The following is a 16,215-nucleotide window of genomic DNA, read 5'->3' as shown; positions in this document are numbered from 1 at the left end:
CCTGCTGACCCTTACCCACTGCTGTAACCTGCCAGTCTATACATGGTACCTGCTGACCCTTACCCACTGCTGTAACCTGCTGGTCTATACATGGTACTGTACCTGCTGACCCTAACTCACTGCTGTAACCTGCTGGTCTATACATGGTACTGTACCTGCTGACCCTTACTCACTGGTGTAACCTGCTGGTCTATACATGGTACTGTACCTGCTGACCCTTACCCACTGCTGTAACCTCCTGGTCTATACATGGTACCTGCTGACCCTTACCCACTGCTGTAACCTGCCGGTCTATACATGGTACCTGCTGACCCTTACCCACTGCTGTAACCTGCTGGTCTATACATGGTACCTGCTGACCCTTACCCACTGCTGTAACCTGCTGGTCTATACATGGTACCTGCTGACCCTTACCCACTTCTGTAACCTGCCGGTCTATACATACCACTGCTGTAACCTGCTGGCCTATACATGCCACTGTACCTGCTGACCCTTACCCACTGCTGTAACCTGCTGGTCTATACATGGTACTGTACCTGCTGACCCTAACTCACTGCTGTAACCTGCTGGTCTATACATGGTACTGTACCTGCTGACCCTTACTCACTGGTGTAACCTGATAGTTTATAAATGCCACTGTACCTGATGACCCTTACCCACTGCTGTAACCTGCTGGTCTATACATGGTACTGTACCTGCTGACCCTAACTCACTGCTGTAACCTGCTGGCCTATACATGCCACTGTACCTGCTGACCCTTACCCACTGCTGTAACCTGCTGGTCTATACATGGTACTGTACCTGCTGACCCTAACTCACTGCTGTAACCTTCTGGTCTACACATGGTACTGTACCTGCTGACCCTTACTCACTGGTGTAACCTGATAGTTTATAAATGCCACTGTACCTGATGACCCTTACCCACTGCTGTAACCTGCTGGTCTATACATGCCACTGTACCTGCTGACCCTTAATCACTGCTGGCTCATATATAGCACTGTACCTGCTGACCCTTACCCATTGCTGTAACCTGCTGGTCTATACATACCACTGTACCTGCTGACCCTTACCCACTGCTGTAACCTGCTGGCCTATACATGCCACTGTACCTGCTGACCCTTACCCACTGCTGTAACCTGCTGGTCTATACATGGTACTGTACCTGCTGACCCTAACTCACTGCTGTAACCTGCTGGTATATACATGGTACTGTACCTGCTGACCCTAACTCACTGCTGTAAACTGCTGGCCTATACATGCCACTGTACCTGCTGGCCCTTACCCACTGCTGTAACCTTCTAGCTTATAAATGCCACTTTACCTGTTGACCCTTACTCACTGCTGTATCCTGCTGGTCTATACATGCCACTGTACCTGCTGACCATTACCCACTGCTGTAACCTGCTGGTCTATACATGGTACTGTACCTGCTGACCCTTACCCACTGCTGTAACCTGCTGGTCTATACATGGTACTGTACCTGCTGACCCGTACTCAATGCTGGCTCATACATAGCACTGTATCTGTTGACCCTTACCCACTTCTGTAACCTGCTGGTCTATACATGCCACTGTACCTGCTAACCCTTACCCACTGGTGTAACCTGCTAGCTTATAAATGCCACTTTACCTGCTTACCCTTACCCACTGCTGTATCCTGCTGGTCTATACATGGTACTGTACCTGCTGACCCTAACTCACTGCTGTAACCTGCTGGTCTATACATGTCACTGTACCTGCTGATCCTTACTCACTGCTGGCTCATACATAGCACTGTACCCATTGACCCTTGCCCACTGCTGTAACTTGCTGGTCTAAACATGCCACTGTACCTGCTTACCTTTACCCACTGCTGTTAATTGCTGGCTTTTAAATGCCACTGTACCTGCTGACCTTTATTCACTGCTGGCGTATACATGTCACTGTACCTGCTAATGCTTACCCACTGCTGTAACCTGCTGGCCTATAAATGCCACTCTACCTGCTGACCCTTACCCACTTCTGTAACCTGCTGGCCTATAAATGCTACTCTACCTGCTGACCCTTACTCACTTCTGTAAACTGCTGGCCCATACATGCCACTGTACATGCTGACCTTTACCCACTGCTGTAATTTGCTGATCTGTACATATAAATAATAGAGAGACTTCACAGTGGCAGTAGAGTTTTAATGAATTTTGTATGCTGGGCCCAGGTATAGGTGTAGGGTTGCCACCTTTTCTGTGAAAAAATTATTAGTATAAATTAGCATAACTAATTATTCAGCACAAATCAGGACCTAAAGCTGCTAGGACCGATTTTAAACTATTGTTTGTTTATAATTAGATTCCAATACCCATAGAAAAAATTTGACCATGATAGCATCTTTATTTCTATATTACATCTTTATTCTCAACTCTGATCTGAACTTTAAAAATACCGGCCATGTTGGTAAAATACCGGCAGCACCTAAGACACCTTCCATTCTATTCATCAAGAGAACTTTACCATAATAAAACCAACATTATTATTATTATTATTATACTTTATTTATGAAGCACCAACATATTCTGCAGCGCTGTCCATGGATACAGTTCATTTAAATAAAACAATGATATAAAACTTGTAAGAGACAGGACAAAATTTACAAACATACAGGAGGAATTTAGGGCCCTATTCCCTTGGGAACTTACTATCTAGAAGGGTAGGAGGTTGAGAAACAGGATGTGAGGACTGAAAGATTGAGAATGTTAGATGAGGGAAATGTTAGGTAAGTGAAATTAATTTATTATTGAGTTGGGTGCTAGGCTTCTCTGAACAGAAAAGTCTTCAGGGTGCATTTAAAGGAAGAAAGATTAGGGCAAAGCCTGACAGCACAAGAGAGAGTGTTCCAGAGGGTAGGTACTGCACGACAGAAGTCCTCCAGTCTATCATGGGAAGAGGTGATAGTCGAGGATGCAAGAAGCAGGTCATTGTTTATTAGAGAGTATAGGTAGAGGGGAGCGACGTTGGTGAGAGCTTTGTACGTAAGGGTGATCATTTTGAATTTAATTCTGCTGTGAATGGGGAACCAATGAAGTGACTCGCAGAGAGGTGCAGCAGATATATCGCAACAGGAAAGGTGTATAAGCCTGGCAGAGGCATGTAGGATGGATTGAAGGGGGGAGAGGCGGGAAAGAGGAAGGCCGGTAAGTAAGTTATTGCAGTAGTCAAGTCGGGAAATAACAAGGAAGTGGATTATTTGCTTTGTTGTGTTAGCGCTCAGAAAAGGGTGAATCTTTGAAATATTGTGTAGATGGTTGCGGCAGGATGTAGAAAGTGATTGGATATGGGGGATGAAGGATAGATTTGAGTCAAGTGTAATTCTAAGGCAGCGGACTTTGGGCTATGGGGAAATAGTGATGCCGTCAACAGAGATAGAGAAATCAGAAGTCGGTGTAGAGCTTGAGGGGGGATAAGAAGGAGCTCAGTCTTGGACATGTTAATCTTTAGGTGGTGAGAGGCCATCCAGGAAGAAATACCAGATAAGCAGTCGCTGACATGAGAAAGGACAGAGGGACAGAGAGCAGGGGTGGAGAGGTAGATTTGGGTGTCATCAGCATAGAACTGATATTTGAAGCCATAACTCAAGTTTAACCAGTGAAGAAGTAAATGGAGAAGAGTAGAGGACTCAGAACAGATCCTTGAGGTACTCCAACAGACAGAAGCATTGGAGAGGAGGAGTCGCTGGCAAATGACACAGAGAAAGATAGGAGTGCATCCAGGAAAGAGCAGTGTCACAGAGGCCAAAAGAGCTAAGGGTCTGTAGGAGGGGGGGGGGGGTGGTCAACTGTGTCGAAGGCAGCTGAGAGGTCAAGTAAGATGAGTATAGAGTAGTGGACAATATTTTTAGCAGTAAGAAGATCGTTAGTAACCTTGGTAAGGGCAGTCTCAGTTGAGTGTTTGGGGCGGAATCTAGATTGCAGGGAGTCAAGCAAGGAGTTGGTGGACATAAAGTGGGTTAGGCGATTGTAAACTAGTTTTTCAAGGAGTTTTGATGTTAGTGGAAGTAGTGATATAGTCCGTTGCTTTCAGGAGAATTAGGGTCGAGGGAGGGTTTTTTTGATCATGGGAGTGACTTTTGCGTGTTTGAAAGAAGATGGGAATGAACCGGTAGAGAGATAGATTGACGATGTGAGTAAGAGCAGGAGTGAGGGTGGAAGACAGGGAGGGTATTAGATGGGATGAAACTTCATTTTCAGTTGCTGGATGGAAGATGCAGAGGGTGGCAGAGGGAGTAACTGGGCCTGTTGTTGGAATATTGCAGGTTGGTGTTGGGATGTTGCTTCGGATAGTACGTGTTTTGTTTAAAAAGTAGTCTGCCAGGTCTTCAGCACTAAAGACATGAACATTTTACAACTAAAAACATTTACATAAACCAATTTGCAAGTGTTGATGATGAAGATGTGAGCTATATAGTGCATTGGACATATAACACAACTATATATGGTAAATGCAGAATTGGCTACTTACAAAACATGATTTTGCAGTTACAACAAGGCCTATAGAGAGCCTATGAGCATTCAATATTCTATAATATTTACTTCTTGTAGCATGATATTGTATGTTTTATATTTTTATATGACCAGGTACATAATCCAATTGGAAAATTAAACTGAATTAAATTACATAGCTTTAATCCAAAATACTATTGTCCAAGTTAGCATTTTTAAAGACCTGAAGTAAACCATTATTATTAGTAGTATAGCACAGAACTATATGAAGAAATTCACTACTTGCACACCCTTGGGTAATCGTTTGAGTGATATGCAAGATGAATTTTACTCCAAGCCCCCATAGAAATCTATTATGTGACAGGTGTAGCACACCTGCACTATCAGACTTGCTGATGTTAGTGCTCATTAGGCTATCGCTTAAGGAATAAAAAGTACATAGGCCCTCCGGGCATATAGAGATAGGTCAAGTGTAGATTTTTGTCTAGTGCAAGCTCACACTACTGCTAGTGAAAAGATAGTATTACCAAAGGCACTCAGAACACATGAGATTGAAATGCCCATGCATGCTGCCCAATTGTCTTTGGTGTGGTGTGCCATAGTAGACACAAAACCTGCAGAAATACTTCTATTTAAAGGCATTTGAAACCCATTTATCAAGCCGTCAACTGCAAATATGCTGGAATTCCCCAGCGTAATTGTGGCGAGCCTGATTCCCCTTATTTATCAAAGCCTACAGACCGGCAAAAGTAGAATTTTGTGATGTAACATACGATCCGCTGGTCTCAGTCCGATACAGATCGATGCTTACATCACTACAGATGTTCTTAATGCAAATTTGGCACTATCTGACTACTTTTGCTAGTTATCAAATTTCTACCAGGTACGCTTGCCACTATTCCGGCCCAGCATACCTGCTTTTAAATCCGCCGCCCTGGAGGCGGCGGATGCCATAGGAATCAATGAGAGTCAGAAAGCAGCAAAGCTCATGTTCGCTGCTGCCAGATATCCCATTGATTCCTATGGGAGAATAAAGTTACGTTTACACCTAACACCCTAACATAACCCCTGAGTCTAAACACCCCTAATCTGCCGTCCCCTACACCGCCGCCACCTACATTATACTTATTAACCCCTAATCTGCCCCCCGACACCGCTGACACCTACATTATACTTATTAACCCCTAATCTGCCTGCCCGCCACCGCCGCCACCTACATTATACTTATTAACCCCTAATCTGCCCCCGACACCGCCGCCACCTACATTATACTTATTAACCCCTAATCTGCCATCCCCAACGTCGCCGCCACTATATTAAATTTATTAACCCCTAAACCTAAGTCTAACCCTAACACCCCCTATCAAATCTAATTTAAATAAATATAAAGAAAATTACTATCATTAACTAACGGCTAGATTAAGAGTTGTGTGTTAGGCTTAAAAAGCAGCGTTGGCCGGTCCCAACGCTGCTTTTTAACGCCCGCTGGTATTACGAGTCTTGAAGGTACAGGCTCACCGCTCACTTTTTTGGCAAGATTCGGAAATACCGCAAATCCACTTACGTCAATTGCATATCCTATATTTTCAATGGGACTTGCATAGCACCGGTATTAAGAGTCTGACCAAAAGTGAGCGGTACACCCTCTCCTGTCAAGCCTGGTACCGCATTTTAAAGTCAGTAGTTAAGAGTTTTACACTACAACGCCGTAGCATAAAACTCTTAACTAAAGTGCTAAAAAGTACACTAACACCCATAAACTACCTATTAACCCCTAAACCGAGCCCCCCCCCCACATCGCAAACACTAAAAGAAAAATTTTAACCCCTAATCTGCCGAACTGGACATCGCCACCACTATAATAAATATACTAACCCCTAAACCGCCGCAATCCCGCATCGCAAACACTAGTTAAATATTATTAACCCCAAATCTGCCGTCCCTAACATCGCCGACACCTACCTACATTTATTAACCCCTAATCTGCCGCCCACAACGTCGCCGCCACTATATTAAATGTATTAACCCCTAAACCTAAGTCTTAACCTAACCCTAACACCCCCTAACTTAAATATAATTTAAATAAAATTACTACAATTACCTAAATAATTCCTATTTAAAACTAAATACTTACCTATAAAATAAACCCTAAACTAGCTACAATATAACTAATAGTTACATTGTAGCTATCTTAGGGTTTATTTTTATTTTACAGGCAACTTTGTATTTATTTTAACTAGGTAGAATAGTTATTAAATAGTTATTAACTATTTAATAACTACCTAGTTAAAATAAAGACAAATTTACCTGTAACATTTAGTACTTTTATTTTATTGTAAATAATTATATTTAATTTAGTAAATTTATTTAATTATAGTGTAGTGTTAGGTGTTAGTGTAATTTAGGTTAGGTTTTATTTTACAGGTAAATGTGTCTTTATTTTAACTAGGTAGTTATTAAATAGTTAATAACTATTTAGTAACTATTCTACCTAGTTAAAATAAATACAAACTTGCCTGTAAAATAAAAATAAACCCTAAGATAGCTACAATGTAACTATCCTATATAATAAATGGCCAAGTATGTTTGTCAGATGCAGTCATGCGCAGTAGAGACTGCACGTGACAAACATACCTGACCGTTTGGATCCTGACACTCAGCACAGAGCAAGGCTGAAGCTGAGTGTCAGGGAGCGTGGCCGACGGGAGCGTTGCGATGGGGGCATGGCCGGGCGTCACGAGGGGCGTGGCCGGGCGGGTGTCACCGCGATGGGGCGTGGTTGGGTGGGGTGCCGCGATGGGGGCGTGGCCAGAGAGGCAAAGGCTTTCAATGAAGACAGAGCCAGAGAGGGGGGGAGAAGTGCCAAAGAGGGGGGGAGAGAGCCAAAGGGGGGGAGAGCCAAAGAGGGGGGAGAGAGAGAGCCAAAGAGGAAAGAGAGCCAAAGAGGAGAGAGAGCCAAAGAGGAAAGAGAGCCAAAGAGGAGAGAGAGCAAAAGGGGGGGAGAGCCAAAGAGGGGGGAGAGAGAGAGAGCCAAAGAGGAAAGAGAGCCAAAGAGGGGAGAGAGCCAAAGAGGGGGGGAGAGAGACAAAGAGGGGAGAGAGAGAGAGCAAAAGAGGGGAGAGAGAGAGCAAAGGAGAGGGGAGAGAGAGAGCAAAGGAGAGGGGGGAGAGAGAGCAAAGGAGAGGGGGGAGAGACAGCAAAAGAGAGGGGGAGAGAAAGCAAAAGAGAGGGGGGAAGAGAGAGCAAAAGAGAGGGGGGAGAGAGCAAGGGGTGGGACCGCTGTACTGCAAAAAATGGCCCGTGTACACGGGCTTTAGTACTAGTTAGTTATATTGTAGCTATTTTAGGGTTTATTTTATAGGTAAGTATTTAGTTTTAAATAGGAAATATTTAGGTAATTGTCGTAATTTTATTTAGATTTATTGTAATTATATTTAAGTTAGGGGGGGTTGGGGTTAGGGTTAGACTTTATTATAGTGGTGGCGACGTGGGTGGCAGATTAGGGGTTAATAAATGTAGTTAGGTTGCAGCGACATTTGGGACGGCAGATTAGGCGTTAATAAGTATAATGTAGGTGTCGGCGATGTTGGGGGTGGCAGATTAGGGGTTCATAACTATAATGTAGGTGGTGGCGATGTCGGGAGTGGCAGATTGGGGGTTAATAATATAATGCAGGTGTCGGCGATGTCGGGGGCGGCAGATAAGGGGTTAATAAGTGTAATATTAGGGGTGTTTAGACTCGGGGTTCATGTTAGGGTGTTATGTGTAGACATAAAAAGTATTTCACCATAGGAATCAATGGGGCTGCGTTAGGAGCTTTACGCTGCTTTTTTGCAGGTGTTAGTTTTTTTTTCAGCTGGCTCTCCCCCATTGATTCCTATGGGGAAATCGTGCACGAGCACGTACGACCAGCTCACCGCTAACGTAAGCAGCGCTGGTATTGAGGTGAAATGTGGAGCTAAATTTTGCTCTTCGCTCACTTTTTTGCAGTTAACGCCGGGTTTGTAAAAACCCGTAATACCAGTGCTGTCTGCAAGTGAGCGGTGAGCATAAACTGCTCGTTAGCACCGCACCCCTCCTAATGCAAAACTCATAATCTAGTTGTAAATTATTCCTATTTAAAACTAAATACTTACGTGTAAAATAAACCCTAAGCTAGCTACAATATAACTAATAGTTACATTGTAGCTAGCTAAGGGTTTATTTTTATTTTACATGCAAGTTTGTATTTATTTTAACTAGGTAGAATAGTTACTAAATAGTAATTAAAGGGACACTTAACCCAATTTTTTTCTTTTATGATTTAGATAGAGCATGCAATTTTAAGCAACTTTCTAATTTACTCCTATTATCAATTTTTCTTTGTTCTCTTGCTATCTTTATTTGAAAAAGAAGGCATCTAAGCTAAGGAGCCAGTCAATTTGTAGTTCAGAACCATGGACAGCAATTGTTTATTGGTGCTGTCCAATCAGCAAGGACAACCCAGGTTGTTCACCAAAAATGGGCCGGCATCTAAACTTACATTCTTGCTTTTCAAATAAAAATACCAAGAGAATGAAGAAAATTTGATAATAGGAGTAAATTAGAAAGTTGCTTAAAATTGCATGCTCTATCTGAATCACAAAAGAAAAAATTTGGGTTCAGTGCCCCTTTAACTATTTAATAGCTACCTAGCTAAAATAAATACAAATTGACCTGTAAAATAAAACCTAACCTAAGTTACACTAGCACCTAACACTACACTACAATTAAATAAATTACATAAATTAAATACAATTAACTAAATTATATACAATTATCTAAAGTACAAAAAAAACACTAAATAACAATAAATAAAAAACTAATTATCAGATATTTAAACTAATTATACCTAATCTAATAGCCCTATAAAAATAAAAAAGCCCCCCCAAAATAAAAAAACCCCTAGCCTAAACTAAACTACCAATAGCCCTTAAAAGGGACTTTTGTGGGGCATTGCCCCAAAGTAATCAGCTCTTTTACCTGTAAAATAAAATACAAACAACCCCCCAACAGTAAAACCCACCACCCACACAACCAACCCCCCAAATAAAATACTAACTAAAAAAACCTAAGCTCCCCATTGCCCTGAAAAGGGCATTTGGATGGGCATTGCCCTTAAAAGGGCAGTTAGCTCTTTTGTGGCCCAAAGCCCTAACCTAAAAATAAAACCCACCCAATACACCCTTAAAAAACCTAACACTAACCCCCGGAGATCAACTTACCAGGAGACGTCTTCATCCAAACTGGACAAAGTGGTCCATCTCCAAGACATCCGACACGGAGCATCCTCTTCTGCCGACGACTACCTGACGAATGAAGGTTCCTTTAAGTGACGTCATCCAAGATGGCGTCCCTTAGATTCCGATTGGCTGATAGAATTAAGGTAGAAAAAATCCTATTGGCTGATGCAATCAGCCAATAGGATTGAAGTTCAATCCTATTGGCTGATTGGAACAGCCAATAGAATGCAAGCTCAATCCTATTGGCTGATTGGATCAGCCAATAGGATTGAACTTTAATCCTATTGGCTGATTGCATCAGCCAATAGGATTTTTTCAACCTTAATTCCGATTGGCTGATAGAATTCTATCAGCCAATCGGAATCTAAGGGACACCATCTTGGATGACGTCACTTAAAGGAACCTTCATTCATCGGGTAGTCGTCGGCAGAAGAGGATGCTCTGCGTCGGATGTCTTGAAGATGGACCCGCTCCGCGCCGGATGGATGAAGATAGAAGATGCCGTCTGGATGAAGACTTCTGCCTTCTGGAGGACCACTTCTGCCCGGCTTGGATGAAGACTTCTCCCGATAAGTCTATCTTCAGGGGGTTAGTGTTAGGTTTTTTTTTAAGGGTGTATTGGGTGGGTTTTATTTTTAGGTTAGGGCTTTGGGCCGCAAAAGAGCTAACTGCCCTTTTAAGGGCAATGCCCATCCAAATGCCGTTTTCAGGGCAATGGGGAGCTTAGGTTTTTTTAGTTAGTATTTTTTTGGGGGGTTGGTTGTGTGGGTGGTGGGTTTTACTGTTGGAGGGGTTGTTTGTATTTTTTTTTTTCAGGTAAAAGAGCTGATTACTTTGGGGCAATGCCCCGCAAAAGGCCCTTTTAAAGGCTATTGGTAGTTTAGTTTAGGCTAGTTTTTTTTTTATTTTGGGGGGCTTTTTTTATTTTGATAGGGCTATTAGATTAGGTGTAATTAGTTTAAATATCTTATAATTTGTTTATTATTTTCTGTAATTTAGTGGGGGGGGTTTCTACTTTTGATAATTGTATATAATTTAGTTAATTGTATGTAATTTATTTAATTGTATTTAATTGTAGTGTAGTTGTTAGGTGTTAGTGTAACTTAGGTTAGGTTTTATTGTATTTATTTTAGCTAGGTAGCTATTAAATAGTTAATAACTATTTAGTAACTATTCTACCTAGGTAAAATAAATACAAACTTGCCTGTAAAATAAAAATAAACCCTAAGATAGATACAATGTAACTATTAGTTATATTGTAGCTAGCTTAGGGTTTATTTTACAGGTATTTAGTTTTAAATAGGAATAATTTAGTTAATGATAGTAATTTTCTTTATATTTATTTAAATTATATTTAAGTTAGGGAGTGTTAGGGTTAGACTTAGGTTTAGGGGTTAATAAATTTAATATAGTGGCGGCGATGTTGGGGACGGCAGATTAGGGGTTAATAAGTATAATGTAGGTGGCAGCATTGTAGGAGGGGCAGATTAGGGGTTAATAACATAATGTAGGTGGCGGTGGGCTCTGGGAGCGGCAGGATAGGGGTTAATAAGTTTATTAGAGTGGCGGTGGGCTCCGGGAGAGGCGGTTTAAGGGTTAATAACTTTATAGTTGCTGCAGGGTACTTGAACAGCGGGATAGGGGTTAAACAGTTTAGAATAGTGTGGGTGTTTAGTGACAGTATACCAATAAATGTGGGAAAAAGCCGAAAAGCAGCGAGATCGATGACTGTTAGTTAACAACAGTCCGCTGCTCATCGCCTCGTACTTGGTGCGTGGCTTTTTGACAGCTTTTTTGGTAACTTTGGAGAGTGTATTCAGGTCCGCGGCAGCGATGTTAGGGGATCTTAGGTGAGCGTATTGGTGCCGGCGAATGCAAGAAATTTGACGGCTTGATAAATAGGCCCCAATGTCTTTAGTGATTCAGATAGAGCATGCAATTTTTAAAATGTTTCCAATTTTCTTTTATTATCAGATTTGCTTCATTATGTTATTCTTTGTTGAAGAGATACCTAGGTAGGTATTCGGAGCACTACATGGCAGGAAATAGCGCTGCCATGTAGTGCTTTTGCAAATGGATCACATTTTTGCAAAACTTCAGCCATATAGTGCTCCAGACACGTGCACGCTCCTGAGCTTACGTTCTTGCTTTTCGACAAATATAGCAAAAGAAAGAAGACAATTTGATATTAGAAGTAAATTAGTAAGTTGTTTAACATTGCATGCTCTATTTGAATCATGAAAGAAAAATGTATATCTCTTTAAATTTGTAAAGCGCTACTGTTAATTTTAACTTGACTCAATCCCTTTCAGCTCAAGTGCTGCAAAAAAATTGTTATTAACAAAAATGTGTACATAGTTCATATTTTCATTTTTAACCCATCGCCTGTCTATTATAATTTAAACAAAAAGTAACAATTACAAATGCAGATATGGTAAAGTTAACTATTAACATTTTAAAGAGTGCAAAGTCCAATGAACCAATTTCATGAAGGGCCATTGCATAGTTAATGTTTTACTTGACTGCATGTACATATTCTAAAGCATGGTTTTATTGTTTTTTTATCCCCCATAGATAGGCTTACCATAATTTTTAGAGGTGAAACTGGGACCACCTGGTGCGGTGCCAGTGGGGGTGTGGTCAGGAGCGTGGTCAAGGGGGCGTGGCAATTACCGGTCCTTTTAAAGTAGTAGCTTTTATGTGTGTAATGTTTTGTGGATACTCTACCCTTCCTCAGTCAAACAAGTGAATCACACAGTTTAAATAGACCATAACACCACCCCCTAGTGAAAAAGGCACCATTATGTTGTCATGGCAAATAAATCATTAATCTAAATCTCAGATTCTAAATAATGCCAAACATCAAGCATAATTATCACTTTCATAATGATCAATTTCACAATTTAATATCTGCGGTGTAATGTGTTTTATGTGTCTAATTAAGGAACAGAGCCAAATACTTATAAGGCATAAATACAACATTGAATGAAAGTAAAAAAGAAACACGTACCTGCTAAAGCTGTTTAAGAGGCTACTCTATACCATAATGCAGGAAGATTATAGCCAAAATGCTATTCTGCATGAAGTAAAGCAAGATCCAGGCCAAAAACCCTGCCTGTCTGTACTTCCTAGTCATACCCATATGATTCACCTAAAGGTGTATTACCGGCAATGACACCAAGGGTTGGGGGGGGGGTGTTAAATTCTTAGAAAAATAAACCAAGTAGTACTACAAAATTAAAAAAAAACCTACGCTGCTCACTCAGCCTGTATTACTAAATGTAAACTTTGAAGGACACAAACGTTAAGCTAAGCAGGGCTGTATGTAACAAAGTACCAGCATCCAACTATGCTGGAGAGCCACAGTCCAGTCATTTTGAATAATGTGTCCGGGTTTCAGGTGGTCTGAAACCCGGACACATTATTTGAAACCTGGAGGTGGCAACCCTACTGGGACAGAATGAACAACTGGGTGGGACACTGGGACAGCGAATCCAAACCGGGACAATCCCAGTAAAAGTGGGACTTCTGGTAAGCCTACCCATAGAAGTGAGTATTGGTCATGTTAATGAAGTAAACTGTAATAACATATACTGGTTGTGATGTATTTAGGGGTAGGTCAGCAAGGCCCAGGCTAAAGATGGGAAATTAGTTAACAGGCTGTCACCTGGGATTGACTCTTGTCATTGCATTATTAAAGGGGCATGGAACCCCTCATTTTCTTTCATGATTCAGATAGAAAACTGCTTTTCAAACCTCAGACCCCAGGCCTTCCTAACAGGCCACATTTTGTGGATATCTGCACTAGAGCACAGGTGAAACAATCAACTGATTACTAAACCTGGTTATTTTACCTGCTCTCATCCAAGGTCATCCTGAAAATCTGGTCTGATAGTGAAACCTGAGGACCGTTTTGGAAACCAGTATGCCGTTTTAAAAAAAGAAAAATAATCAATGTTACAATTTACTTCAGTTATCTTTGGAAATCAGCTTAGAAGGCTCTGGGGCAATATATGGCAGAAGTTTAGCAATTATACTTTTAACAATGTTATGCACTGGCTAGAGCACTAGGTGGCAGCGGTGTTTGTTGCAATATAGTGCTCTAAACATGCATACTTAGGGTTGCCACCTCAGCCATTTTTTCCTGGACTCTTATGAGTTACACATGCTGCAGGGTGTGCAGGGAGGAACATGTATTGTGCTGTTCATCAGCACTATTTATGTGATGTCCAGAGGCATAATACATGTTCCAACCTGCTTACCCTGCAGCATGAGTAACTCATAAGTGTCCCGGAAAACATGGCCGAGGTGGCAACCCTATGCATACTACCTACCTAAATTTTATCTTCAACAAAGAATGCCAATGTCTCCATACAACAATTAAGAGAGGATTATTAATATGCTGCAAAAAACAAAAAAACCTACAGATTTAAGTTAAATGATCCTATTAGATTTTTACTAATACAATTTTTACAACATTATTGGGACCCCATACTGTGTTAGAGAAAATATTGTTTGTTTTGTAATATGCAAGTGTTATGAAGGTGGTACATTTTATCGGCATAGATCTACAAAGCTGGCTTTACCTGATGCCGAACAAATGGTTGCAAAATACAGTCAGTTCAACTTAATGAGATTAGAGTGCTCTAAACGAATGGTTTTTTATATGTTTATTGCCAAGAATTCTTCATGCGATAAATAAATACGATTAAGGATTTGTTTAAAGAAAGATTATATCATACTGTATATTATGTGTTCTAATGATTTCCATTAATATATATGTTTTTGTTTTTTTCTTCTAAAGTATTCGCACCATCCTGATGTTCTGATTTCCTAGATTTACTGAAGAACTAGTGAGCAGTATTATCTCTGGTGGTTCACTACCGGTTATGTATAGTAAACGTAATTTCATAACCATCTAAAACTTATACAGATATGCATTCTGTTGCTAAATTATAGAAAATACAACTGTTAGAATTAATATTTAGATATAAAAACGACTGAAATCTAATGTAAATTACATTAAAATGATGAATTTGATCTTCATTTGTGTCCAGTGTTTTTTGTTGTTTTTTTTTTTTTTGCTTGTCCAAAAACAACATAATAAGAATTTATTTGTAGTTTGGTGTAGTACAAAAGTGCTTTAAAATACCACTGTTAAAAACAAACAATATCATTACTTTATTTTTAAGGGTATTAGTCTTCTGTCCTGTTGTCAAAAAAAACTAACAAGTAGCTTTCTGGGGGCATTCCTGGTGTTTTCCATAAATGAATAGGGGGAAATTAGACTCTCCTCTGCTGTGGACCTGCAAAATGCAGGGGTTGGATAACTGTACATGGCTATATATAGTCTTTTCAATGTTGTGTCCACATTTGCTTTATATTTTTAACACCAGTTTCTCATTTGCAGTAGACATCAGTAATGGCACCTACAGAAGTAGAATCAAACTTGTGTCATCAACTGACGTTAGAGGGATGTGAAGACAGGGGGCCCAATTTATTAATGTAGTGATGTAGCATATCATGTCCGCCGCACATCGATAAATGCCGACAGCATATGCTGTCGGCATTTATCATTGTACAAGCAGTTCTTGTGAGCTGCTGGTGCAATGCCGTCCCTGCAGATTGGTGGCCAATCGGCCGCTAGCAGGGGGTGTTAATCAACCCGATCATATTCGATTTCTGTCCACCGCCTCAGACAGCTGCTTCAGAAATTTTGTATGGAGCTTGATAAATTGACCCCTAGGGGTTAATCTTACCTTTATTGGGATGTTTTTCCTCTTTGGGCTAATTTTGTTGAAATACTTTATTAGTATGTGTGTTGCTTATGTTTTTTACAGTGATTTATGTATAAACTTAAAATTTGGCAGTTGGTTTTCTTTGCTTGCTTAGCTAGAACAGGCTAACTGACAAACTGTTTGAGTTTGAAACCAGGCAATGCCACAGCTTTCTCCTCAAAGGTCCCAAGCCTCTATGGTGTCACATACAGTGCCCTACAGTTCCTCTCAGCCTCCTGGAGGAGTTTATTTGACTGAAGCTTTTGCTGCACAGGTATCTTCTGTGGTATCTGTGGCATTATCTGCTTTTCCTATGCTGGGAAAATGCAAGAGGAAAAACATAAATTATGCTTACCTGATAATTTCATTTTCTTCCGTGGGAAAGAGTCCACAGCCACATTTATTACTTTTGGGAAATAAGAAACTGGCCACCAGGAGGAGGCAAGACACCCCAGCCAAAGGCTTAAATACTCCTCCCACTTCCCTCATCCCCCAGTCATTCTGCCGAGGAACAAGGAACAGTAGAAGAAATATCAGGGTGGAAAGGTGGCAGAAGAATACAACTAAGACACACCCACATAAAGAAATGGGTGGGGGGCTGTGGACTCTTTCCAAATGAAGAAAATGAAATTATCAGGTAAGCATAATTTACGTTTTTCTTCCTAATGGGAAAGAGTCCACAGCTACATTCATTACTTTTGGGTAG

The 16,215-nt window shown here is 40.8% G+C and overlaps 1 protein-coding gene across 2 annotated transcripts in view; it reads left to right on the top strand.

The window, feature by feature from the left end:
- The window catches only part of LOC128649916 (alcohol dehydrogenase 1), a 106,311-nt gene extending 91,533 nt beyond the window's left edge, over positions 1-14,778 (top strand). For both annotated transcript variants that reach the window (XM_053703470.1, XM_053703468.1), the window contains one exon: positions 14,537-14,778. In XM_053703470.1, coding sequence (XP_053559445.1) covers positions 14,537-14,553 — 17 coding nt within the window. In that variant the 3' untranslated portion in view covers positions 14,554-14,778. The remainder of the gene's footprint in view (positions 1-14,536) is intronic.
- Positions 14,779-16,215: the final 1,437 nt, after the last annotated feature.

The sequence above is a fragment of the Bombina bombina genome, chromosome 2 (genome assembly GCF_027579735.1).
Source record: "Bombina bombina isolate aBomBom1 chromosome 2, aBomBom1.pri, whole genome shotgun sequence".
In the NCBI taxonomy this organism is placed as follows: Eukaryota; Metazoa; Chordata; class Amphibia; order Anura; family Bombinatoridae; genus Bombina; species Bombina bombina.
Note: the sequence above shows the minus strand (reverse complement) of the source record. Positions and strands in the feature narration are given on the sequence as shown.